The sequence below is a fragment of the Bufo bufo genome, chromosome 7, assembly GCF_905171765.1.
Source record: "Bufo bufo chromosome 7, aBufBuf1.1, whole genome shotgun sequence".
Classification (NCBI taxonomy): domain Eukaryota; kingdom Metazoa; phylum Chordata; class Amphibia; order Anura; family Bufonidae; genus Bufo; species Bufo bufo.
This window is the reverse complement of record NC_053395.1, coordinates 101,048,360-101,073,581: the sequence shown is the minus strand read 5'-3', so window position 1 is coordinate 101,073,581 and position 25,222 is coordinate 101,048,360. Positions and strand designations below refer to the sequence as shown.

At 42.9% G+C, this 25,222-nt stretch overlaps 1 protein-coding gene across 2 annotated transcripts in view; it reads right to left on the bottom strand.

Annotated features, from left to right (window-relative positions):
• The window catches only part of PGAP1 (post-GPI attachment to proteins inositol deacylase 1), a 1,296,519-nt gene that overhangs the window by 878,270 nt on the left and 393,027 nt on the right, over positions 1 to 25,222 (bottom strand). For both annotated transcript variants that reach the window (XM_040441657.1, XM_040441658.1), the window contains exon 8: positions 17,660 to 17,765. In XM_040441657.1, the coding sequence (XP_040297591.1) occupies positions 17,660 to 17,765 (106 nt within the window). The remainder of the gene's footprint in view (positions 1 to 17,659; positions 17,766 to 25,222) is intronic.

Below are 25,222 nucleotides of genomic sequence, written 5' to 3'. Positions count from 1 at the left end.
TGTTGTTACTAGAAGTCAATTGACTAGTTACAGATACCGGAAATGGTGAAAAATGACATATAAAAGTATAACAATTAACGTCTCCTTGTGGCTGCCCCCATACAGTATACGGTAACGTCTCCTTGTTGCTGCCTGGCTGCACCATACAGTGTACATCTCCTTGTGGCTGCCCCCATATAGTATACATCTCCTTGTGGCTGCCCCCATACAGTATAACGTCTCCTTGTGGCTGCCCGGCTGCCCCCATACAGTATACATCTCCTTGTGGCTGCCCCCATACAGTATAACGTCTCCTTGTGGCTGCCCGGCTGCCCCCATACAGTGTAACGTCTCCTTGTGGCTGCCCCCATACAGTATAACTGCTCCTTGTGGCCGCCCCATACAGTATAACGTCTCCTTGTGGCTGCCCGGCTGCCCCCATACAGTGTAACGTCTCCTTGTGGCTGCCCCATACAGTGTAACGTCTCCTTGTGGCTGCCCCCATACAGTATAACGTTTCCTTGTGGCTGCCCCCATACAGTGTAACGTCTCCTTGTGGCTGCCCCCATACAGTGTAACGTCTCCTTGTGGCTGCCCCATACAGTGTAACGTCTCCTTGTGGCCCCAAGTGTTTTTTTCTTCTAAATGGGCATTTATCGCGATATATATCGTTATCGCGATAAATTTCTTAATATCGTTATCGTGGGAATATTTTTGATATCGTCCAACCCTAGGTTAGCCTGGCCAAAATGTGACAGCACTCCACAACATCCAGCACCACCATCTGATATGGATCATCTTAGTAGGAGGCAGCGTTTCAGCAACATGGTGGAACCATACGTATGGGTCTCTAAATTGGGCACATGGCCTGAGCTTGCCCTTTATGTCTTGGAGGTGCTGGCCCGCCCTGCAGCAAGTCTATTGTCCGAACGTGCGTTTAGCACGGCAGGGAAAGGGGATGAGTGATGACTAAAATGAACCAGACATGGCTCCCACAAGACTTATCCGTACTTTGGGCAGATTAGAGAGGTATAAGGGCCGCACCAGCCAGTTATACTCCAGCAGACTTTGTGCATTCTCTTTGCTATTTCCCAATGTTTTGAGGTCTCCACAAACAACAAAAATTTAAGAAAATAAATAAAATTAAATAAATAAAAAAATAAATAAATTGTTGGCTACCTCCTCCGCCTACCCCGCCACGTCCTCCACTCGGACCTCCACCTCCTGGCTTAAGATTATTATGTCTTATATTGGCAGAGTAGAGAAGTATACCAGCTGCACAAAAAGTAAAAAAAAAAAAAAAATCTGCCTCCTCCTCCACTCGGACCTCCATCTGCTGGCTCATTTACAGCCAGCCATTTTTCAGCCCCAAAGTTCAGAGTTCAGGTCCCATCGAACCGAAAACATCCACTGGTCTGCTCATCCCTAGTCATCAGTATCTGATCTGTGGGGGTCTGACATCAGTTACCCCCGCCAATCAACTGTTTAAGAAGGCACCTGTACAGTGGTCATTGATTGGGGAGGAGCATGCACGCACGCAGGTGACGTCCGCTCCCCCCCCCCCCCCCTCCAGGTACCAGACCGAGGGTAATGATTTTGAATCTGCTCTCGGTCAGGAACAGGGAGGAGATATTGCGCGGTGTAAGAAGGAAGGGGAGGTGGGAGTATGCGGGCACAACAGTTATGATATTTCCTGACTATACACAAGAAACGGTAAATGAAAGAAGTCGGTTTATGGATGTGAAAAGAATATTGCTGTCAAAGAATGTTAAATACTCAATGATGTTCCCGGCCAGGTTGAGAATTGAATGGGAAAGTAAATCATGTTTTTTTGAGACAGCAGAGGCGGCGGGGGAATGGGTTAAGGAAAAGATAAAGGGCTGAGCGGAGGGTAGGGTTGTGGGGGGTGCTGTAAGGGGAATGCTAGTTTAGAGAACCAGGACTTAGGTTTCCTGGATCATTTGTGAAGGATGGGTAAGGCTTGCCGGCTGCCATCTTTTTTTTTTTCTTCCTCTCTCTCTTTCCATTCCCCGCTGTCCCTCCCCCTCTCCGTTGTGCCATCTCCCTGTTTTCCCAGCTTCAATATTTTCGACTCTCTTATAATAAAGAGGGCCCTTTATATCCAGGCCAGGGTTAGGATAATGAACAAAAAATATGAGAATTATCTCATGGAACATTAGGGGGTTGAGTAGGGGCTCCAAGAGAGTAGCGGTCTTTGATGCAATACATAGATCTCTCCCCACAATAGTCTGTTTGCAGGAAATACACCTGACTAAAGAGACTAAGGACGGGATAGGTAGACCATGGATGCAACATGCTTTCCACTCAGTGTACTCAGCATACACGAGAGGAGTAAGCATACTAATACATTGGGATATAGATATAAAAATAGTGAAAGCTACTGTAGATAAGGAAGGTCGCTATGTCCTGCTGGACTGTGTATTGGAAGGTAGAGCGTGGCTAATAGCAAGTGTGTATATACCGCCTCCCTTTAAAATTGATGTCCTATTAAAAATCTATGATATTGCACTTAAGGCAGGAGATAAGTCACTGTTGGTGGTAGGGGACTTCAATAATGTTATGGATGTAAGAGTAGATAGATGTAAATTGGGGAATAAACAGGGCCCCTGCATGGGATCCAAACTAAAAAATATCACTAAAGAAATGGGTTGGATTAACACTCGGAGGGTTATGCACCCTAATTCACGGAAATACTCGTGTTTTTCTAAGACTCACAGGAGTCTATCACGGATAGATTTAGTGTTCACAAACGAGAAAGGTTTACTGGAAATTGAAGGGGTGAAATATGGACAACGCGGTGTTTCGGATCATAACACAATTAACCACTTAAGGACCACAGGTTTATACCCCCCTAAAGACCAGGCCCTTTTTTACAAATCGGCACTCCACAACTTTAGCGGTTTATTGCTCGGTCATGCAACTTACCACCCAAATGAATTTTACCTCCTTTTCTTCTCACTAATAGAGCTTTCATTTGGTGGTATTTCATTGCTGCTGACATTTTTACTTTTTTTGTTATTAATCGAAATTTAACGATTTTTTTGCAAAAAAATGAAATTTTTCACTTTCAGTTGTAAAATTTTGCAAAAAAAACGACATCCATATATAAATTTTGCTCTAAATTTATTGTTCTACATGTCTTTGTTAAAAAAAAAAATGTTTGGGTAAAAAAAAAAATGGTTTGGGTAAAAGTTATAGCGTTTACAAACTATGGTACAAAAATGTGAATTTCCGCTTTTTGAAGGAGCTCTGACTTTCTGAGCACCTGTCATGTTTCCTGAGGTTCTACAATGGCCAGACAGTACAAACACCCCACAAATGACCCCATTTCGGAAAGTAGACACCCTAAGGAATTCGCTGATGGGCATAGTGAGTTCATAGAACTTTTTATTTTTTGTCACTAGTTAGCGGAAAATGATGATTTTTTTTTTATTATTTTTTTTTCTTACAAAGTCTCATATTCCACTAACTTGTGACAAAAAATAAAAACTTCCATGAACTCACTATGCCCATCAGCGAATACCTTGGGATGTCTTCTTTCCAAAATGGGGTCACTTGTGGGGTAGTTATACTGCCCTGGCATTCTAGGGGCCCAAATGTATGGTAAGGAGTTTGAAATCAAATTCTGTAAAAAATGGCTGGTGAAATCCGAAAGGTGCTCTTTGGAATGTGGGCCCCTTTGCCCACCTAGGCTGCAAAAAAGTGTCACACATGTGGTATCTCCGTATTCAGGAGAAGTTGGGGAATGTGTTTTGGGGTGTCATTTTACATATACCCATGCTGGGTGAGAGAAATATCTTGGCAAAAGACAACTTTGCATAAAAAAAATTGTAAAAGTTGTCTTTTGCCAAGATATTTCTCTCACCCAGCATGGGTATATGTAAAATGACACCCCAAAACACATTCCCCAACTTCTCCTGAATACGGAGAAACCAGATGTGTGACACTTTTTTGCAGCCTAGGTGGGCAAAGGGGCCCATATTCCAAAGAGCACCTTTCGGATTTCACTGGTCATTTTTTACAGAATTTGATTTCAAACTCCTTACCACACATTTGGGCCCCTAGAATGCCAGGGCAGTATAACTACCCCACAAGTGACCCCATTTTGGAAAGAAGACACCCCAAGGTATTCGCTGATGGGCATAGTGAGTTCATAGAAGTTTTTATTTTTTGTCACAAGTTAGTGGAATATGAGACTTTGTAAGAAAAAAAAATAATAATTCCGCTAACTTGGGCCAAAAAAATGTCTGAATGGAGCCTTACAGGGGGGTGATCAATGACAGGGGGGTGATCAGAGAGTCTATATGGGGTGATCACCCCCCTGTCATTGATCACCCCCCGGTATGGCTCCATTCAGATGTCCGTATGTGTTTTGCGGATCCGATCCATGTATCCGTGGATCCGTAAAAATCATACGGACATCTGAATGCAGCCTGACGGGGGGGTGATCAATGACAGGGGGGGTGATCAGGGAGTCTATATGGGGTGATCACCCCCCCTGGAAGGCTCCAGGGAGACGCCTGTATGTGTTTTGCGGATCCGATCCATCTATCAGTGGATCCGTAAAAATCATGCGGACATCTGAATGGAGCTTTACAGGGGGGTGATCAATGACAGGGGGGTAATCAATGACAGGGGGGTGATCAGGGAGTCTATATGGGGTGATCACCACAGTCATTGATCACGCCCCTGTAAGGCTCCATTCAGACGTCCGTATGCGTTTTGCGGATCCGATCCATCTATCAGTGGATCCGTAAAAATCATGCGGACATCTCAATGGAGCTTTACAGGGGGTTGATCAATGACAGGGGTGTAATCAATGACAGGGGGGTGATCAGGGAGTCTATATGGGGTGATCACCACAGTCATTGATCACGCCCCTGTAAGGCTCCATTCAGACGTCCGTATGCATTTTGCGGATCCGATCTATCTATCAGTGGATCCGTAAAAATCATGCGGACATCTGAATGGAGCTTTACAGGGGTGTGATCAATGACAGGGGGGTGATCAGGGAGTCTATATGGGGTGATCAGGGGTGATCAGGGGCTAATAAGGGGTTAATAAGTGACGGGGGGGGGGGGGGTGTAGTGTAGTGTAGTGTAGTGGTGCTTGGTGCTACTTTACTGAGCTACCTGTGTCCTCTGGTGGTCGATCCAAACAAAGGGGACCACCAGAGGACCAGGTAGCAGGTATATTAGACGCTGTTATCAAAACAGCGTCTAATATACCTGTTAGGGGTTAAAAAAAACTCATCTCCAGCCTGCCAGCGAACGATCGCCGCTGGCAGGCTGGAGATCAACTCTCTTACCTTCCGTTCCTGTGAGCGCGCGCGCCTGTGTGCGCGCGTTCACAGGAAATCTCGGCTCACGCGAGATGACGCCAATCGGCGTTAGCGTAGCCTGGGGGAGCCGCCGCAATGACGCCTTTCGGCGTTAGCGCGGCGGCAAGTGGTTAATATAAATATTAAAACACAAAAAATAAAAAAAAGAGAAATGAATATAAGTATAGGATGGATAAATATGATGGACACACACGATAAGATCTTGCGAGAGATAGGAGAGTTCTTTGAGATAAACGACGGATCAACGACAGTCAAAATAGTATGGGAGGCAGCCAAGGCCTTTATTAGAGGGATTATTACAAAATATACCGGGTTATACAAGAAAGGAATAAGGGAGAAAATAATAAAATTAGAAGGCGAGGCAGAAAAAGTGGAAAAGAACTATATTGCAAATCCTACAGATCAAAACTATACTTCTTGGACAGAGAAGGCCTCGATACTAAAGGACGAACTGTTCCTATTGGCAGAACAACAAAAAAAGAAAACTATGTAAGGGATAATTACATCCATGCACATATCCCCGGGAAAAAACTAGCGGCCTTGGTAGCAACCCAAACAAAAAAGAATAAGTATATCCACTGTATACAGGGAGTGCAGAATTATTAGGCAAGTTGTATTTTTGAGGATTAATTTTATTATTGAACAACAACCATGTTCTCAATGAACCCAAAAAACTCATTAATATCAAAGCTGAATATTTTTGGAAGTAGTTTTTAGTTTGTTTTTAGTTTTAGCTATTTTAGGGGGATATCTGTGTGTGCAGGTGACTATTACTGTGCATAATTATTAGGCAACTTAACAAAAAACAAATATATACCCATTTCAATTATTTATTTTTACCAGTGAAACCAATATAACATCTCAACATTCACAAATATACATTTCTGACATTCAAAAACAAAACAAAAACAAATCAGTGACCAATATAGCCACCTTTCTTTGCAAGGACACTCAAAAGCCTGCCATCCATGGATTCTGTCAGTGTTTTGATCTGTTCACCATCAACATTGCGTGCAGCAGCAACCACAGCCTCCCAGACACTGTTCAGAGAGGTGTACTGTTTTCCCTCCTTGTAAATCTCACATTTGATGATGGACCACAGGTTCTCAATGGGGTTCAGATCAGGTGAACAAGGAGGCCATTTCATTAGATTTTCTTCTTTTATACCCTTTCTTGCCAGCCACGCTGTGGAGTACTTGGACGCGTGTGATGGAGCATTGTCCTGCATGAAAATCATGTTTTTCTTGAAGGATGCAGACTTCTTCCTGTACCACTGCTTGAAGAAGGTGTCTTCCAGAAACTGGCAGTAGGACTGGGAGTTGAGCTTGACTCCATCCTCAACCCGAAAAGGCCCCACAAGCTGATCTTTGATGATACCAGCCCAAACCAGTACTCCACCTCCACCTTGCTGGCGTCTGAGTCGGACTGGAGCTCTCTGCCCTTTACCAATCCAGCCACCGGCCCATCCATCTGGCCCATCAAGACTCACTCTCATTTCATCAGTCCATAAAACCTTTGAAAAATCAGTCTTGAGATATTTCTTGGCCCAGTCTTGACGTTTCAGCTTGTGTGTCTTGTTCAGTGGTGGTCGTCTTTCAGCCTTTCTTACCTTGGCCATGTCTCTGAGTATTGCACACCTTGTGCTTTTGGGCACTCCAGTGATGTTGCAGCTCTGAAATATGGCCAAACTGGTGGCAAGTGGCATCTTGGCAGCTGCACGCTTGACTTTTCTCAGTTCATGGGCAGTTATTTTGCGCCTTGGTTTTTCCACACGCTTCTTGCGACCCTGTTGACTATTTTGAATGAAACGCTTGATTGTTCGATGATCACGCTTCAGAAGCTTTGCAATTTTAAGAGTGCTGCATCCCTCTGCAAGATATCTCACTATTTTTGACTTTTCTGAGCCTGTCAAGTCCTTCTTTTGACCCATTTTGCCAAAGGAAAGGAAGTTGCCTAATAATTATGCACACCTAATATAGGGTGTTGATGTCATTAGACCACACCCCTTCTCATTACAGAGATGCACATCACCTAATATGCTTAATTGGTAGTAGGCTTTCGAGCCTATACAGCTTGGAGTAAGACAACATGCATAAAGAGGATGATGTGGTCAAAATACTCATTTGCCTAATAATTCTGCACGCAGTGTAATGGATGAAATGGGACATAAAAATACTGAGCAAACAGCTAAAATAGAGCTTTTTCAAAAATATTTTGCTGATATATACAGAAGAAAGCTTAAAAAAAACTCAGAGCAAATACAAAAGTTCCTGGATCAAATTAATATCCCGAGGTTAACAATTGACCAATGTAAGTCTCTGGAAGCTCCCTTAACCCTTCTAGAAGTGTATGAGATGTTAAATGGGATAGTAAAGAACAAGGCTCCCGTTTGAGGTGTATGCTCAATATAAAGAAATATTAATTCCGAAACTGCTTATAGTTTGGGAGTCCGCGAAGCAGGAGGGGAAATTGCCAGATTCTATGCGGGAGGCCTTGATCACACTTATAACAAAACAATAACAAACACAGGTGCACTCTGCAGTCTCACTAAATCCTCAAACTGATTTTAAAATTGAGAGATTAGTCAACATGTCCTACGGTGTAGAACATGTCTAAGCCCGGACTCCCATTGCAAGCATGGCCACATGCTGGAGGTAACTGGTGAGTTGTTTGTGAGTCGGCCTTATGCTCCTGTAATTTGCCCACTGGCTCCTGGTATCGCCAATACGGCTCAGGTAGGAGAGTGTAGGGTCCCGGGCTACTTGAGAATCCTTGTCGTGGTGTCCGGGCTTAGACATGTTCTACACCGTAGGACATGTTGACTAATCTCTCAATTTTAAAATCAGTTTGAGGATTTAGTGAGACTGCAGAGTGCACCTGTGTTTGTTATTGTTTTGTTATATTGTTATATTAATTATGACATCCGCACTTGTTACCTTGTGTAGGATGTCTATTGTGGTACTTGTGGTTCGCCGCGGGCATCCTCCATTGTATGCATTTTGCTGGGGATTGCCATTAGCAACGGGCCACAAGTGCAGGATTTGCTCCCCTATATATATGCACAACTGCATGTGGGTTTGAGCACCTCCTGCTAATGCCAACCTGTCTTCTTAGTTTGTATATATAGATTCCTGGAGGTGTATAAACTCCTATTTAAATGTGCCTGTTTTCCATCTACAGGTCACATTTAGGTGCACCTGTGAGGCCTGGGACATATCAGCAAGTCTTGAGTGGGACTCACAGACTCCTCCCTCCTCCCATTGCAAGCATGGCCACATGCTGGAGGTAACTGGTGAGTTGTTTGTGAGTCGGCCTTATGCTCCTGTAATTTGCCCACTGGCTCCTGGTATCGCCCATACGGCTCAGGTAGGAGAGTGTAGGGTCCCGGGCTACTTGAGAAACCTTGTCGTGGTGTCCGGGCTTAGACATGTTCTACACCGTAGGACATGTTGACTAATCTCTCAATTTTAAAATCAGTTTGAGGATTTAGTGAGACTGCAGAGTGCACCCGTGTTTGTTATTGTTTTGTTATATTGTTATATTAATTATGACATCCGCACTTGTTACCTTGTGTAGGATGTCTATTGTGGTACTTGTGGTTCGCCACGGGCATCCTCCATTGTATGCATTTTGCTGGGGATTGCCATTAGCAACGGGCCACAAGTGCAGGATTTGCTCCCCTATATATATGCACAACTGCATGTGGGTTTGAGCACCTCCTGCTAATGCCAACCTGTCTTCTTAGTTTGTATATATAGATTCCTGGAGGTGTATAAACTCCTATTTAAATGTGCCTGTTTTCCAACTACAGGTCACATTTAGGTGCACCTGTGAGGCCTGGGACATATCAGCAAGTCTTGAGTGGGACTCACAGACTCCTCCCTCCTCCGATTGCAAGCATGGCCACATGCTGGAGGTAACTGGTGAGTTGTTTGCGAGTCGGCCTTATGCTCCTGTAATTTGCCCACTGGCTCCTGGTATCGCCCATACGGCTCAGGTAGGAGAGTGTAGGGTCCCGGGCTACTTGAGAAACCTTGTCGTGGTGTCCGGGCTTAGACATGTTCTACACCGTAGGACATGTTGACTAATCTCTCAATTTTAAAATCAGTTTGAGGATTTAGTGAGACTGCAGAGTGCAGGATTTGCTCCCCTATATATATGCACAACTGCATGTGGGTTTGAGCACCTCCTGCTAATGCCAACCTGTCTTCTTAGTTTGTATACTTGATCACACTTATCCTAAAGCCAGGGAAGGACCCGGCCCTGATGGATTCGTACCGTCCCATTTCACTGATTACTACAGATTATTATCTGTAGTAATCAGTGAAATGGGACGGTACGAATCCATCAGGGCCGGGTCCTTCCCTGGCTTTAGGATAAGTGTGATCAAGTATACAAACTAAGAAGACAGGTTGGCATTAGCAGGAGGTGCTCAAACCCACATGCAGTTGTGCATATATATACTGCATGTGGTATAAATACTAGCTAAGGTCCTGTCAAATAGACTTAGGAAGCTGATTTCGGTGCTTGTGCATGAGGATCAGGCGGGATTCATGTTGGGCAGGACTACCACAGAGAATATTATGAGATATTTTGTGAACACCCAGTTTGAACCCACAAACTGCGGAGAACGGCTGATTGTAACTATCGATTCCTCAAAGGCCTTTGACACGATAGAATGGCCCTTTCTATTTAACACAAGGGAAAAAATGGGATTTGGGGACTGCTTTGTGACATGGGTAAAACTGTTGTATACAGAAATCTCGGCAAGGGTAATTGTAAATGGAGAACATTCTGACAGCGTAGCGATCGGCAGAGGGGGTCAGACAGGGATGTCCCCTGTCCCCTCTGCTCTTTGCTATAGCTATTGAACCACTTGCAGCTATGATTAGACAGGATCCGGGAATTGTGGGGTTCAGATATGGCACCCACGAGGACAAAATTGCCTTGTACGCGGATGACATCATGCTGTTTGTGGGTTCACATGGATCATTGAACAGGATATTTCAGGTATTCGAACAATTTGGTAGACATGCAGGACTCAGTATAAACTGGTCCAAATCAGCATGCATTCCGATTGACCCTTTGAACAACTTTAGACCGGGCCAGTTGGAAATCAAGATGATGAATGAACACGTTAAATATTTGGGAATCCAGATTACTTCAGATCCCAATGATTATGTTAGATTAAATGTGGTCCCTAAAATTCAGGAAATAAAGAAGAAAATAGGGATATGGAAAAGATTGTACATGTCGATGGCGGGACGCATCTCACTGGTCAAGATGTGTGTACTGCCCTCCCTAAATTACATTCTGTGGAATACACCTGCGATAATTCCTAAAAGGTACTTTAAAATAATAGCTAGCTTAGTGACTGATTTAATATGGCGAGGAAAAAAAACGAGGATAAAGGCACAGATACTGACTATCCCGGAGAGGGAGGGTGGACTGTCCGTACCAGACTTGGAGCTCTTTTTTAGGGCAGGGATTATAAAAAATATGATAACATGGAGTAACTCGCAAAATTACAAAAATTTAATAACAGGGATAAACAAAAGAATGGAGAAATAGAATATTTTTCAAGTCATGGAAACGGGCATTCTTGCCCAACAGGGAGGCAAACACAGACCCCTGATCCTCTTGATGGCCAAAAGCTGGAAGATGGCAAAGGAACTATGGTCCCAAACCGGGTTACATGTAGACACCATACTATGAGATAATACTAGCCTTACAGAGTTATAATTAATCGAGCAGAAGATCTGGTGGAAATATGGGATATATAAATTGGGACAGGTATGAGAGGAAGGGGATATAATACCATATGAAAATTTAAAAAGGAAATACCAACTGAAAGATATAGGGTCGGGACTTTACTATCTACAACTAAAACATGCACTGTATAAGATGATAGGGAGGGACACACAAATAGGTACCCTGCCACAGCCTTTGGAAAATATTATTGAGTTAAGACCTGGCAAGAAAATGATCTCAAGATCAAAAATACAATAGAAGAGCAATTGATAATCTCACTCATAAATGGCAGGGCACTTTGGAACCTGTACGGGAAGACTTTTGGGACTCAGTTATACAGGCAAAAACTAAGGTTTCAAGGAATTTCTCTTATAGAATAATCCAATTCAATATAAAATATTGTCTCTACTAATCTCCCAAAAAGCTAATGAAGTACTATAGTACTAAAGTTTTTTCCTGTCAAAAGTGCGGAGAGATAGGGGTGGACGATATACATATATTATGGTAATGTATAAAAATTCAAAACTACTGGGTAAAAATAATTGATAAAATAGAGGAATACCACCAGTTTACAGTGCCTAGACACTTTGAGGAATGCATCCTGGGGGTGCTGGATGGTGTGGAAGGGTCTCAACATAGGGAGATTGCAACCAAACTACTGTTCCAAGCCAGGAAGTGTATAGTTGGGCACTGGGGGGGGGGGGGGGGGGGGGGGGGGGGGGGGGAGGGGGGGTTGGGGGAGTGAGGCCCCCACGGCTAGAGAATGGGAAAACCGCACAAGGATGTCGATAGCTAGTGAGGAGCTCTGCCTGACCGGACAGAAGAAAAAACACAGATTTGCCAGGCTGTGGCAGAGATGGCTAGATAAAAACTGAGGGATGGGGGAGGAGAGGGGCAGTGGACGGAGAGAGTATAAAATTTCCTTTTTCCTTTACTTCTTATATATATATATATATATATATTTTTTTTTTTTCTTCTTTTTTGTTTTTTTGTTTTTTCTGTGTGGCAACCGACTAACTATGGGTGGGCAGGGGGGGAAGTAGGTATATGTTTTTATTCTATGTAATTATGTAGGTATAAGAGACAAGAGGTTGTGCAAAACTAACTTGTGTAACTAACCTATGTAGATCTGTTTGGTGAAAATTTTGTAAGAATTGAAAAAAAAACTGTAATAAAGATTTATAAAAAAAAAAAAAAGGCACCTGTACTCCTGTGAACGCCCTGGCCTTCTCACAGCTTTCCCTAGGCCAGTGACAACATGTTCTTCGGTCACGTAGCCTAGGAGAAGCTCAACCCCATAGAAGGGAGTGGGGCTGAGCTGCAATACCAAGCACAGCTGCTATACAATGTATGGCGCTGTGCTTGGTAAGCTGGAAGAAGGCTTCTGCCTTCTCAAACAGCTGATCGGTGGGGGGTCTTGGGTGTCGGACCCCCACTATTCAGATACGGATGATCTATCCAGAGGACAGGTCATCAATATTAAAATCTAAAAACCCTTTTAATTTTCTATGCATATGTATAAAAGCTTAATAAAAAAAAATAAAGACTTCAGATCAAATTCTGAGTTGATGGTTATTTTTATAAATTTTTTTATGAAGAATGAACAAGTTATTTTGAAAAAGCAGATTCCAAAATATTTTATGGTAATGTAACTTGGATATGAAAGCTGTCTGAACATCAGCTGCAAGGACCAGGGGCATGAAAAAACTGGGAGACAAAGCAGCCACAATAAAAGGTAGCCTTTTAAACTTGTATTTACAGTAATCTTTTCTTTTTCCAGTGATAATTTTTGGCATAGCACAAGTAGTCTTCTGTATAGAGGTGCCACTTCGTGCCTGCTGTTCGGGACAACCATATTCAATCATCTGGTAGTATCTTTATGCTGTGTGAGCAGGTAATATTTGAATGTATCCGTATGGTGGGCCCCAGGCACCCCAGTCCGACACTGTGTGGTGCTAAATAAAGATTGATATGTTATATATATATATATATATAAATATATATATATATATATATATTGGATGTGCAGTTTTTAATATAGTCCTTCTGGTTGTAGTGGTATTCATTAGGACCCAGATACAGTTTAAATCAGAACATAGTCAGGGATAGGACAAGGTAGTTGGTGGCAGATTAGGCAAATGGTGTCCCCTTTGTAGAATTAAAGGGGTTATCAGAGTTATTGTTTTGTTCTTTCTATGTTCCTAACTAAGCAAATGTAACAGCTTTCCAATTAACTCACTTTATCTCCAGTGGCTGGTTTCTCAGATTTCACTGAGGGTCAAATGACCTGTGATGTCAGCTTCTCTCCCTGCTCTGATAAAGGTTGTTTACAAGCCTGTAAACCAGATGTCACTGTGCTGGCCACGCCCCCTTCACTCTGCTCTCTGCTAGGATTCTTAACCCCTTCAGCTGCACAGACTGAAGGCAGGCAGCTAGCAGGCAGTGACAATTCTGGGCACAGAAGCTGAAGGACTAGAGAGAGCATTGCACAAGAAGGTAGGGGGAAGATCCTGTGTGTATTAGCAGTGTCATTATACAGCTGGGACTTGTAGTTCTACACTTACAACATGCTGCAGAGTCTCCCAGCAGGCAGACATGTCACTCAGGGCAACACTTGTATTTACTCCCTTAGCAGTGTAATTATACAGCTGGGACTTGTAGTCCTACACATACAACATGCTGCAGAGTCTGCCAGCAGGCAGACATGTCACTCAGGGCAGCACTTGTATTCACTCCCTTAGCAGTGCAGGGGGAGGGGCAAAGATTGTTTTTATTGCATGTAAACAAAGGGCCAGAAATGAACCAGGGAAATGAGGAAATATATATATTTTTTTTGCATAAAACTTGCTTAGCTTAGTTATATATTGCTGCCCATCAGATTTTCAGTGCTATATTTTTTTTTCTCATAACTCGGACAACCCCTTTAATTAAAAAGTACCTTACTTGCTAATAAATTAATTTTCAAATATTGTAAAAGGTGTGCGATATGTAAACATGGCACCCGCTTGCACGTGCAGCGGGCACCATGGCCGACAGATCTCTGCAGCTAATTACAGTGACCGGCAATAATGCCGATCGCGGTAATTAAACTCTTTAGATGCCATGACCAAGTGAGATCACGCATCTAAATCCGAAAAAACCCGGAAGCGCAAGCTTCCTACCAATGCCCCGTGTTGCCAATTGGGGCATCAGTAGTTGGGCTGAACAATTCTTATTTTGGCCACAAAATGGCAGGCCAGGATGAGAAATGAGCAACATTGAGTTTAAATGGCATTTTAAAAATCCCTGATAGAACAAAATTAAAATTTAAAAAACATAATTTATAGGTTCACATATGAGCCACAAAATCATCACAAAAAAATAAAACAAAAATGCTAAAAAATAAAAAAACATAAAAAGTTTAAATCATCCCACTTTCCGTATAATTAAAAAATAAATACCTAAATAACAATAAATATAAACATCATTGGTATCACCGCAACCAAAAACACCCATACTGGCGTAATGGCGTAAGAGAAAAAAGGGTCAAAATGGCCGATTTACAATTTTTCCATTGCATCTCTTACCCAAAATTTTTTATAAAATCTGATCAAAAAGCCATGCACACTCCAAAATGGTATCAATAAAAACTACAGAATGTTTCACAACAAATGAGCCCCTAAACAGCTCAGTAGACATAAGTATAAAAAAGTTATGGGGGTCAGAATATGGTGATATAAAAAAATTTATCAAAATTTTAATTCATTTTTACACTATTTAGACATAAAGAACCTATACATATCGGGTATCGTTGTAATCGTACTGACACAGAGAATAAAGGGCATAGGTCAGTTTTGCCGTAAACAAAACGCTGTGGGAAAAGAAAACCTGTAAAACGGTGGAGGAATTGCATATTTTTTCCAATTCCACTCCATTTGGAATTTTTTTACCGCTTCCCACTACATTTTATGCCATAATTAATGGTGGCAGTAGAAAGCACCACCTGTCCTGCAAAAAATAAGCCCTTATACAGCTATGTGACCGAAAATATAAAAAAGTTATGACTCAAGCAAAATAGGGAAGAAAAATGAAAATGCAAAAACTAAAAAAAAACTCCATTATCCTAAGGTCTAGTTCAAACGAACGTTTTTTTTGCGAGTGTACGGGCAGTTTTTTTGTGGTCCGTATACGGTCCGTATACGGAACCATTCATTTCAATGGTTCCGCAAAAAAAACTTTATGTGTTCCGTATGCATTCCGTTTCCGTATTTCCGTTTTGTTGAAAGATAGAACATGTCCTATATTTGGCCACAAATCACGTTCCGTGGCTCCATAAAAGTCAATGGGTCCGCAAAAAAAAAACGGAACACATACGGAAATGCATCCGTATGTCTTCCGTATCTGTTCCGTTTTTGCTGAACCATCTATTGAAAATGTTATGCCCAGCCCAATTTTTTCTATGTAATTACTGTATACTGTATATGCCATACAGAAAAACGGAACGGAAAAACGGACCAGAAACGGAAACACAACGGAACTCAAAAACGGAACAGCGGATCCGTGAAAAACGGACCGCAAAACACAGAAAAAGACATATGGTCGTGTGAACTAGGCCTAAGGGTTAATCCAGCCAAAAATTCTCTACTGGAGTCATTCACCTTTTTTTTCTTCCTCATTTGTCCCAGACCCTCATGAAAAGTTCTCCCAAAGACTGAAGGGTCTCTTTGGCCAGTGACGTAGCTATAGTGGGTTAAGAGGTAGCAGTCATATCTCGGCTTGTAGGAACAAATACCCCTCCGCCATATAACAAAACACCAGTATTAAAACAGTAGCCTGGGGGCCTGTTATATATTTTACACTGAGGCATAATGTGCTACATAACTTTATAACACACACCTTAACTGCTGCAGAACCTCATAATACACACCTCAGCTGCTGCAGTATTTCATAATACACACCTCAGCTGCTGCAGAATCTCACAATATACACCTCAGCTGCTGGAGAACCTCACAATATACACCTCAGCTGCTGAAGAACCTCACAATATACACCTCAGCTGCTGCAGAACCTTCTAATACCTCAGCTGCTGAAGAACATGATTATCTGATAATACAAAACACAAACACATAAGGCTTTAGTCACATCTGTGTTAGGGGCCTCAGTTGCAAATCAGGTCATAAAGGCTGGACACAATTTTGCAGCCTGCCTGGCTCCATGATAGAAAACATCAAATCTCATCATACTCAGCAGGATCAGGGTACTTTCACACTTGCGTTGTTTGATTCCGGCAGGCAGTTCCGTTGACTGAACTGCCTGCCTGACCAGGCAAACTGTATGCAAACGCATGTCATTTTTTCTGACTGATCAGGCATTTTTCAGACTGATCAGGATCCTGATCAGTCTGAAAAATGCCTGATCAGTCTGAAAAATGCATTGCAATACCGGATCCGTTTTTCCGGTGTCATCAGGCAAAACAGATCCGGTATTTATTTTTTTCTCATTTTTAAAGGTCTGCGCATGCGCAGACCGGAAGGACGGATCCGGCATTCCGGTATTTTGAATGCCGGTTCCGGCACTAATACATTCCTATGGAAAAAAAATGCAGGCAAGTCTTCCGTCTTTTTCGCCGGAGATAAAACCGTAGCATGCTACGGTTTTCTCTTTTGCCTGATCAGTCAAAATGACTGAACTGAAGACATCCTGAACGGATTACTCTCCATTCAGAATGCATGGGGATATGCCTGATCAGTTCTTTTCTGGTATAGAGCCCCTGTAACGGAACTCTATGCCGGAAAAGAAAAACGCTAATGTGAAAGTAGCCTAAGTCAGATGCTGTCATCTGTAATGGGCGAGATCTGGAAATACCATGATTTCATTGTGCTCTTATGACAGAGCAGAACAGCGAAAGTCACTGGCGCAGATGTAAACAAAACCTAATACACACCTCAGATGTTGCAGAACATCATAATAGTGACAGGAGAACTACAGTTCCCAGCATGTCCAGTCTGTTATTATTGGGAAACCGTGAAAATTATAGGGACAGGAGTATCAGAGAACGTCATACGGAGAGAAGTACAACTACTAGTAAGTGAAAACATAATAGAAGAGAAACCTCTCCTTTACATGTAGGACAGAAACTCCACCCCTGACAGGTCCTTCAACACTGCACTGAACTCTGTCTTCCTGCACTCTACCTCATATCTTCTCTGCACATCATGTGACCAGGGCCCTGAACATACTGCTCAATTATATCTGTGTTCACAGATGGACACACATACAATTGAGAGCAGGAGCGCACAGAAACCGAAAGATAAAGTGACCTGATCAGATGGCCAGCAAAGGGGGACTGTCTGGCACTCCCTTCCGGAGTCCAGGGTGATGCCCCCTGCACAGTCGCAAAGGTCGCACAGCCCTGACACTGGTCCTGATTATTATTGTGAAAAGAAAAGGAAATTTCTTAAACACACAAATGAATCAAACAAAACAAATCAAACAAATGAATCAGACAAAACAGAATTCAACGGCTTTGCACCAAATCCCAATGTTGAATATGATAGCAGTTATCTAGTAATTTTCATTGTTACATACCTGAAATTTTTATGGTTGTTTCATAAGATGCCTCATACAGTTTTGCTGGATGTCTGACAAAGTGATGTGTTAGGACGGCCATTCTTTTATCAGAATCTTCTGTTATCTAAACAATATAACATAATAACAAACAAAGCACAAAGCTGGTCAGCATGTCCTGTGGAATGAATGTGCAAGTGTACGTCACAATGGCTGAAAATACAAAAGAAACACAATGCAACAGCACTCTGTGAACACTGACTATATGACCCAGTGCTACATCTCGCTATATAAAATGGATATGAGGTACTTACCAAATATATTTTTGATTAAAATGTGAGCTTCAAGCTACAGAAACTGCAAGCGAGGTTTGTGAGGGCAGCAAGGGTTGCTGAGTGCTGCAAAATTACAGTGAAGTGAAAAATACCAATAAGTGCATAGTTTAACACTAGGCCATATCCTGTGATAACTGTGTTAGTGTCATATTGTGTGGTCTGTTTGTTTGGTGTGTGATTAAAGCTTTCAGCAAAGATTAAAAAAATAAATAACAAAACGATAACTACCTGATGTTAACCACCACAGTGACTAGCTAGTTTTGGGCCTTACTGACCAAGCGATTTTTTTAAAATATTCATTTGACAATAAATAAAGAAATACAATGTACCGTATACATGACCTTCTGAAACCGTTAGGGATATTTTTTATTATTATTTAATTTAACTTTTTTATTTAATCAAAAAAAAAATCATGTACTATTTGGGTTCTGTAATGTGTAATGGGGATCTAGCATGCCCATTATAGTCTATGGGTCCGTGAGAAAACACGTACAAAACATGGATATTCACTAATATGGGACTTCCCCCTCGCTGGATATTCATTGAGCACTAATAGGAGATGACTTGGAAGTTAGAATGTGTCAGTTGAATTCGGGTGACACATGCAACACAGTTTAATGGATTAACCACACATTTTTTCACAGTAGTCTAATGGACACGGAAATACGAACGAAGCCTGAGGCTGATGGGAGCATAATAGTACAGAGAAGCCCTCACGAATAAATGAAGGCCCATAATCTGTGGCACCATTGTAATATGCATACCCTGTTCCCTATAGTATGCATAAAAGCCAGACGGCCACCCTAGTTATATATGGTCACTCATTTACTAGATGTCTGCAGTAGCCTATTACTGACTATATAAAGCCTTAAAGGGCTATTCCGGTTGTTTGAAGTTATCCCCTATCAGCACTCTGCAATTTCCAGAACTCCCATAGAAACAAATGAACATCATGCGCATGTGCAACCAGTTGCTCCGTTAATTTCAGTGGTTCTGCAATCTAATAGCTATAGGAGATAGGGGATAACTTCAAACAATCAGAATATCCCTTTAAAGCAGGAATGTCCAACCTGCGGCCCTCCATCTATTGCAACTACAAGCCATGGAATGCAAGTTTTTTGCAAGTTAGTTTTGCACCAGCTGGAGGTCTAAAATTTGGACATCACTCTGACCTAAAATAAAAAAAATATTAAACCCTATTGTAAGTGCCTTAAAATGACAATTTCTAAGGCTTTTCTCTCTATGAGAAATAGGTGCTGAATTCAGGTGCCTATAGCGCTTTATAATCCGTACTCTAATACACCGCTGATATGACAGTGCTGTATGGGAGTAAGGATTTCACTAGGGATGCAGTGAGTGATGTACAGCACACATCACTGCTCCTACCTGTCTGCTTTGGTAAAGTCAGGCATAGATGACATAGGACTGTGGACACAGGGAGCAATATGTATGCAAGCACAGCTGAACGAGTGCAGGGCAGCAGCTCACTGTGCTAAAGACTGACATATGGGGTCAGAATATGGCGATATTCTTTTTCCAAAGTTTACCCGAAAGTAAAGTTTTCCAAAGTAAACCTGAAAGAGAAGACGTCATCGACGCAGGCGCACTGAGGAAGTGCTGAGGAAGCGAGCGTCCTTCTCTCAGAGCGCCTGCGCCGAATGAAGACACGTAAGGCGCAGCCGCGGGAATTGAATTGCAGACAGGGCCAGCCGGAGGAGGAGAGCGCTCGCTGGCCCTGTCAATCAACTGGAGGAGGGAGCGTTTTTTTAAAAGGAGGATGCGGCGGCTGCCAGCAAGTAGATGCCCTACTTGCTGGTAGTGAAGTAATTTGCATATTTTAAAAGCTCAATTTTTAATTAAACAAAGCCACAGAACAAGGTAAGAGCCCTATATATTGAATAGTCGTACAATAAGGATTTCAATATGCCCAAAAATGAAAAATGAGTTTTGGGGGGTGACAGAAGCCCTTTAACCACCTCAGCCCCCCTAGCTTAAACACCCTTAATGACCAGACCACTTTTTACAATTCTGCACTACACTACTTTCACGGTTTATTGCTCGGTCATACAACTTACAACCCAAATTAATTTTACCTCCTTTTCTTCTCACTAATAGAGCTTTCATTTGGTGGTATTTCATTGCTGCTGGCATTTTTACTTTTTTTGTTATTAATCAAAATTTATCGAAATTTTTGCAAAAAAATTTCATTTTTCACTTTCAGTTGTAAATTTTTTTTTAAAAACGACATCTATATATAAATTTTTCTCTAAATTTATTGTTCTACATGTCTTTGATAAAAAAAAATGGTTTGGGTGAAAGTTATAGCGTTTACAAACTATGGTACAAAAATGTGAATTTCCGCTTTTTGAAGCAGCTCTGACTTTCTGAGCACCTGTCATGTTTCCTGAGGTTCTACAATGCCCAGACAGTAGAAAAACCCCACAAATGACCCCATTTCGAAAAGTAGACACCCTAAGGTATTCGCTGATGGGCATAGTGAGTTCATAGAACTTTTTATTTTTTGTCACAAGTTAGCGGAAAATTATGATTTTTTTTTTTCCTTACAAAGTCTCATATTCCACTAACTTGTGACAAAAAATAAAAACTTCCATGAACTCACTATGTCCATCACGAAATACCTTGGGGTGTCTTCTTTCCAAAATGGGGTCACTTGTGGGGTAGTTATACTGCCCTGGCATTTTAGGGGCCCTAATGCGTGAGAAGTAGTTTGAAATCAAAATGTGTAAAAAATGCCCTGTGAAATCCTAAGAATACCTTTGGGTGTCTTCTTTCCAAAATGGGGTCACTTGTGGGGTAGTTATACTGCCCTGGCATTTTAGGGGCCCTAATGCGTGAGAAGTAGTTTGAAATCAAAATGTGTAAAAAATGCCCTGTGAAATCCTAAAGGTGCTCTTTGGAATGTGGGCCCCTTTGCCCACCTAGGCTGCAAAAAAGTGTCACACATGTGGTATTGCCGTACTCAGGAGAAGTTGGGCAATGTGTTTTGGGGTGTCTTTTTACATATACGCATGCTGGGTGAGAGAAATATCTCGGCAAAAGACAACTTTTCCCATTTTTTTATACAAAGTTGACATTTGACCGAGATATTTATCTCACCCAGCATGGGTATATGTAAAATGACACACCAAAACACATTTCCCCACTTCTCCTAAGTATGGCGATACCACATGTGTGACACTTTTTTGTAGCCTAGATGCGCAAAGGGGCCCAAATTCCTTTTAGAAGGGCATTTTTAGACATTTGGATCCCAGACTTCTTCTCACGCTTTAGGGCCCCTAAAATGCCAGGGCAGTATAAATACCCTACATGTGACCCCATTTTGAAAAGAAGACACCCCAAGGTATTCAATGAGGGGCATGGCAAGTTCATAGAAGATTTTTTTTTTGCACAAGTTAGCGGAAATTTATATTTTTTTGTTTTTTTCTCACAAAGTCTCCCTTTTCCGCTAACTTGGGACAAAAATTTCAATCTTTCATGGACTCAATATGACCCTCAGCGAATACCTTGGGGTGTCTTCTTTCCAAAATGGGGTCATTTGTGGGGTGTTTGTACTGCCCTGGCATTTGAGGGTCTCTGCAATCATTACATGTATGGCCAGCATTAGGAGTTTCTGCTATTCTCCTTATATTGAGCATACGGGTAATGAGATTTTTTTTTTCCGTTCAGCCTCTGGGCTGAAAGAAAAAAATGAACGGCACAGATTTCTTCATTCGCATTGATCAATGTGGATGAAAAAATCTGCCAAAAAAAAAAAAGAGGGGAAAGGCGTCTGCCAGGACATAGGGGCTCCGCCCAATATCCATACCCACTTAGCTCGTATGCCCTGGCAAACCCGATTTCTCCATTCACATCAATCGATGTGGATGAATAAATCATTGCCGGGATTTTTTATTTTTTTTTATATACAAAGTGTTTGCCAAAGTATATGAACACCACCTCCCCCTCAGCTCATAAGCCTCGGCAAACGTATCTTTTACTGCAGAGGAGAAATCTCGTCTTGCAGCGCCGCATACACCGACTTTTGTGTAATCTGACAGCAGCGCAATGCTTTTGTCAGAATGCACATCAGTGCTGCAGCTGGTTGATCGGTTGGTCCACCTAGAAGGTAAAAAAAAAAAAATGAAAAAACCAGGCCGCAACGCAAGAAATTTATTAACTTTATAATAACATTTGAACGGAACATATAAACTTTATTTAACTTTTTGAACAGAACGTTAACTTTTTGTCTTACCGGTGATTTTTATTTTTTGAATTTTTTTTACCTTTATCGGACAAACCTCTCCTTCCCCATGGGACAATGTGCAAAGCGCAAATCGTCCAGAGATGTGGCGAAGTACATTATTCACTTTGTCCCAGGTGAAAGGAGAGGTTTGCAGCAGCTGTGAGTGAAAGGGCCCTAATAGCCCTGTGTGCCTGTCCTATGAAACGCAATCCCTATGCTAAGTGTACCTGTGTGTGGTACTTCCGGAAACACTCCCCAAAGCATAGGGCAGGGTGGTCAGGGCAGTCAGGATAGAAATAGCGGATGTCACGCCTTATTCCACTCCTGCTACAGACACAACATTTTTTTCGGGGTGGCGGTCGGTTTGAGGTACCAGCAACGACACTGGGGAAATGTCGCTCGTGTAGACGGCTCACTACACTGGTGGATGGGGCCACGGAACCGATGATGATGATGATCTCTTCCTGAAATTTGAGGAAGGATCTTGTTCTCCCAGCCTTACTGTAGAGAACAAAACTATTATATACAGCCAATTGAATTAAATATACAGACACCTTCTTATACCAGCGTCTGGTGCGGCGGGAAACTAAATATGGAGCCAACATCTGGTCATTGAAGTCCACCCCTCCCATGAGCGAATTATAGTCGTGGACACAAAGGGGCTTTTTCAATGACACTGGTTGCTCGTTCAATTTGGATTGTCGTGTCTGCGTGAATGGAGGAGAGCATGTAAATGTCACGCTTGTCTCTCCATTTCACCGCGAGCTGTTCTTGGTTACACAAGGCAGCCCTCTCCCCCCTTGCAAGACGGGTGGTAACGAGCCGTTGGGGGAAGCCCCGGCGACTAGGTCGCGCGGTGCCACAGCAGCCAATCTGTTCTAGGAACAAATGCCTGAAGAGGGGCACACTTGTGTAGAAATTGTCCACATAAAGATGGTACCCCTTGCCAAATAAGGGTGACACCAAGTCCCAGACTGTCTTCCCACTGCTCCCCAGGTAGTCAGTGCAGCCGACCAGCTCCAGGGTCTGATCTTTACCCTCATAGATCCGAAATTTGTGGGTATAGCCTGTGGCCCTTTCACAGAGCTTATACAATTTGACCCCATACCGGGTGCGCTTGCTTGGGATGTATTGTTTGAAGCCAAGGCGCCCGGTAAAATGTATAAGGGACTCGTCTACACAGATGTTTTGCTCAGGGGTATACAAATCTGCAAATTTGGTGTTGAAGTGGTCTATGAGGGGCCGAATTTTGTGAAGCCGGTCAAAAGCTGGGTGGCCTCTGGGACGAGAGGTGCTGTTGTCGCTAAAGTGCAGGAAACGCAAGATGGTCTCAAATCGTGTCCTGGACATGGCAGCAGAGAACATGGGCATGTGATGAATTGGGTTTGTGGACCAATATGACCGCAATTCATGCTTTTTGGTTAAGCCCATGTTGAGGAGAAGGCCCAGAAAAATTTTAAATTCGGAAACTTGGACGGGTTTCCACCGGAAAGACTGGGCATAAGAGCTTCCCATGTTGGCGGCTATAAATTCAGTGGCATATCGGTTTGTTTCTGCCACAACTAAGTCCAAGAGCTCCGCAGTCAAGAACAGCTCAAAAAACCCCAGTGCCAAACCGATCTGAGCTGTCTCAACCCAAACTCCAGACTGGGCGGTGAAAGGGGGAACTACTGGTGCGGCTGAAGTTGGGGGCTGCCAATCAGGGTTTGCCAGCACCTCAGGGACTCTAGGGGCTCTACGGGCCTGTCTGTGCAATGGCTGCGATGGGGGAACTAATGCACGTGCCACCGTACCAGCTTCAACTGCCCTTCTGGTGCTCGCCACTTCACCATGTTGTACGGCAGTGCTGGTACTAGGTCCAAAATAGGCTGCGTTGCTGGTGTATGCCTCACCACGTAATCCGACAGCGCCAGCCCCACTCTGCTGCCCTTGAAGCGTATCCTGCGCAACCTGTGGTATAGCAACACGGGGCCGGGTACGCCTGGTGCTATCAGGGACCTCAATCTCCTCATCCGATCTTTGGGTCAGACTGCCACTGCTTTCTACAGGTTCATATTCTGATCCGCTAGATTCATCAGATGAGAGTTCCCATTCCTCATCCGACTGGGTCAGAAGCCTGTAGGCCTCTTCAGAAAAATACCCCTTGTTTGCCATTTGGTCAACTAAATTTAGGGGGTATTCCATGAGACTACCCAAGAAAAAAAGCAAGCCTGTCTTACAAATGGGAGGCTAGTGAAGTACCGGAGGCCGCTGCGATTGATAAAAAATATCAAAACTGATTTTTTTTTATCGCCGCAGCGCTTGTAAAGTGATTGTGCAGTGATCAAAAAATAATAATTTTTTGTCACTGCGGCAGGGCGGGCGTGGGTGAACGCACGTCTGGGCGACCGATCAGGCCTGATCGGGCAAACACTGCGTTTTGGGTGGAGGGTGAACTAAGGTGACACTAATACTATTATAGATCTGACTGTGATCAGTTGTGATCACTTACAGATACTATAAAAGTACAAATGCTGATTAGCGATACGCTAATCAGCGAATCAGTGACTGCGGTGCGGTGGGCTGTGCGCTAAATGATCACTAACTACCTAACCAAGGGGCCTAAACTATCCTAAAACCTAACAGTTAATACCAGTGGGAAAAAAAAGTGACTGTTTACACTGATCACTTTTTTCCCTTTCACTAGGTGATTGACAGGGGCGATCAAGGGGTTAATTGGGGTGATGGAGGGTGATCTGGGGGCTAAGTGTAGTGTTGGGGGGTACTCACTGTGATGTGTGCTCCTCTGCTGGGACCAACCGACGAAAAGGACCAGCAGAGGAGCACAGAAGCCATTTAACACATTATATTTATAAATATAATGTGTTAAATGGCTTCTGATTCGATTTTTTGAAAATCATCAACCTGCCAGCGACGATCATTGGCTGGCAGGTTGATGACGAACTTGTCTTTTAAATTTTGCCGGCCTGCGATGCGCATGTGCGGACCGGCTTTGCCCGAAGTCTC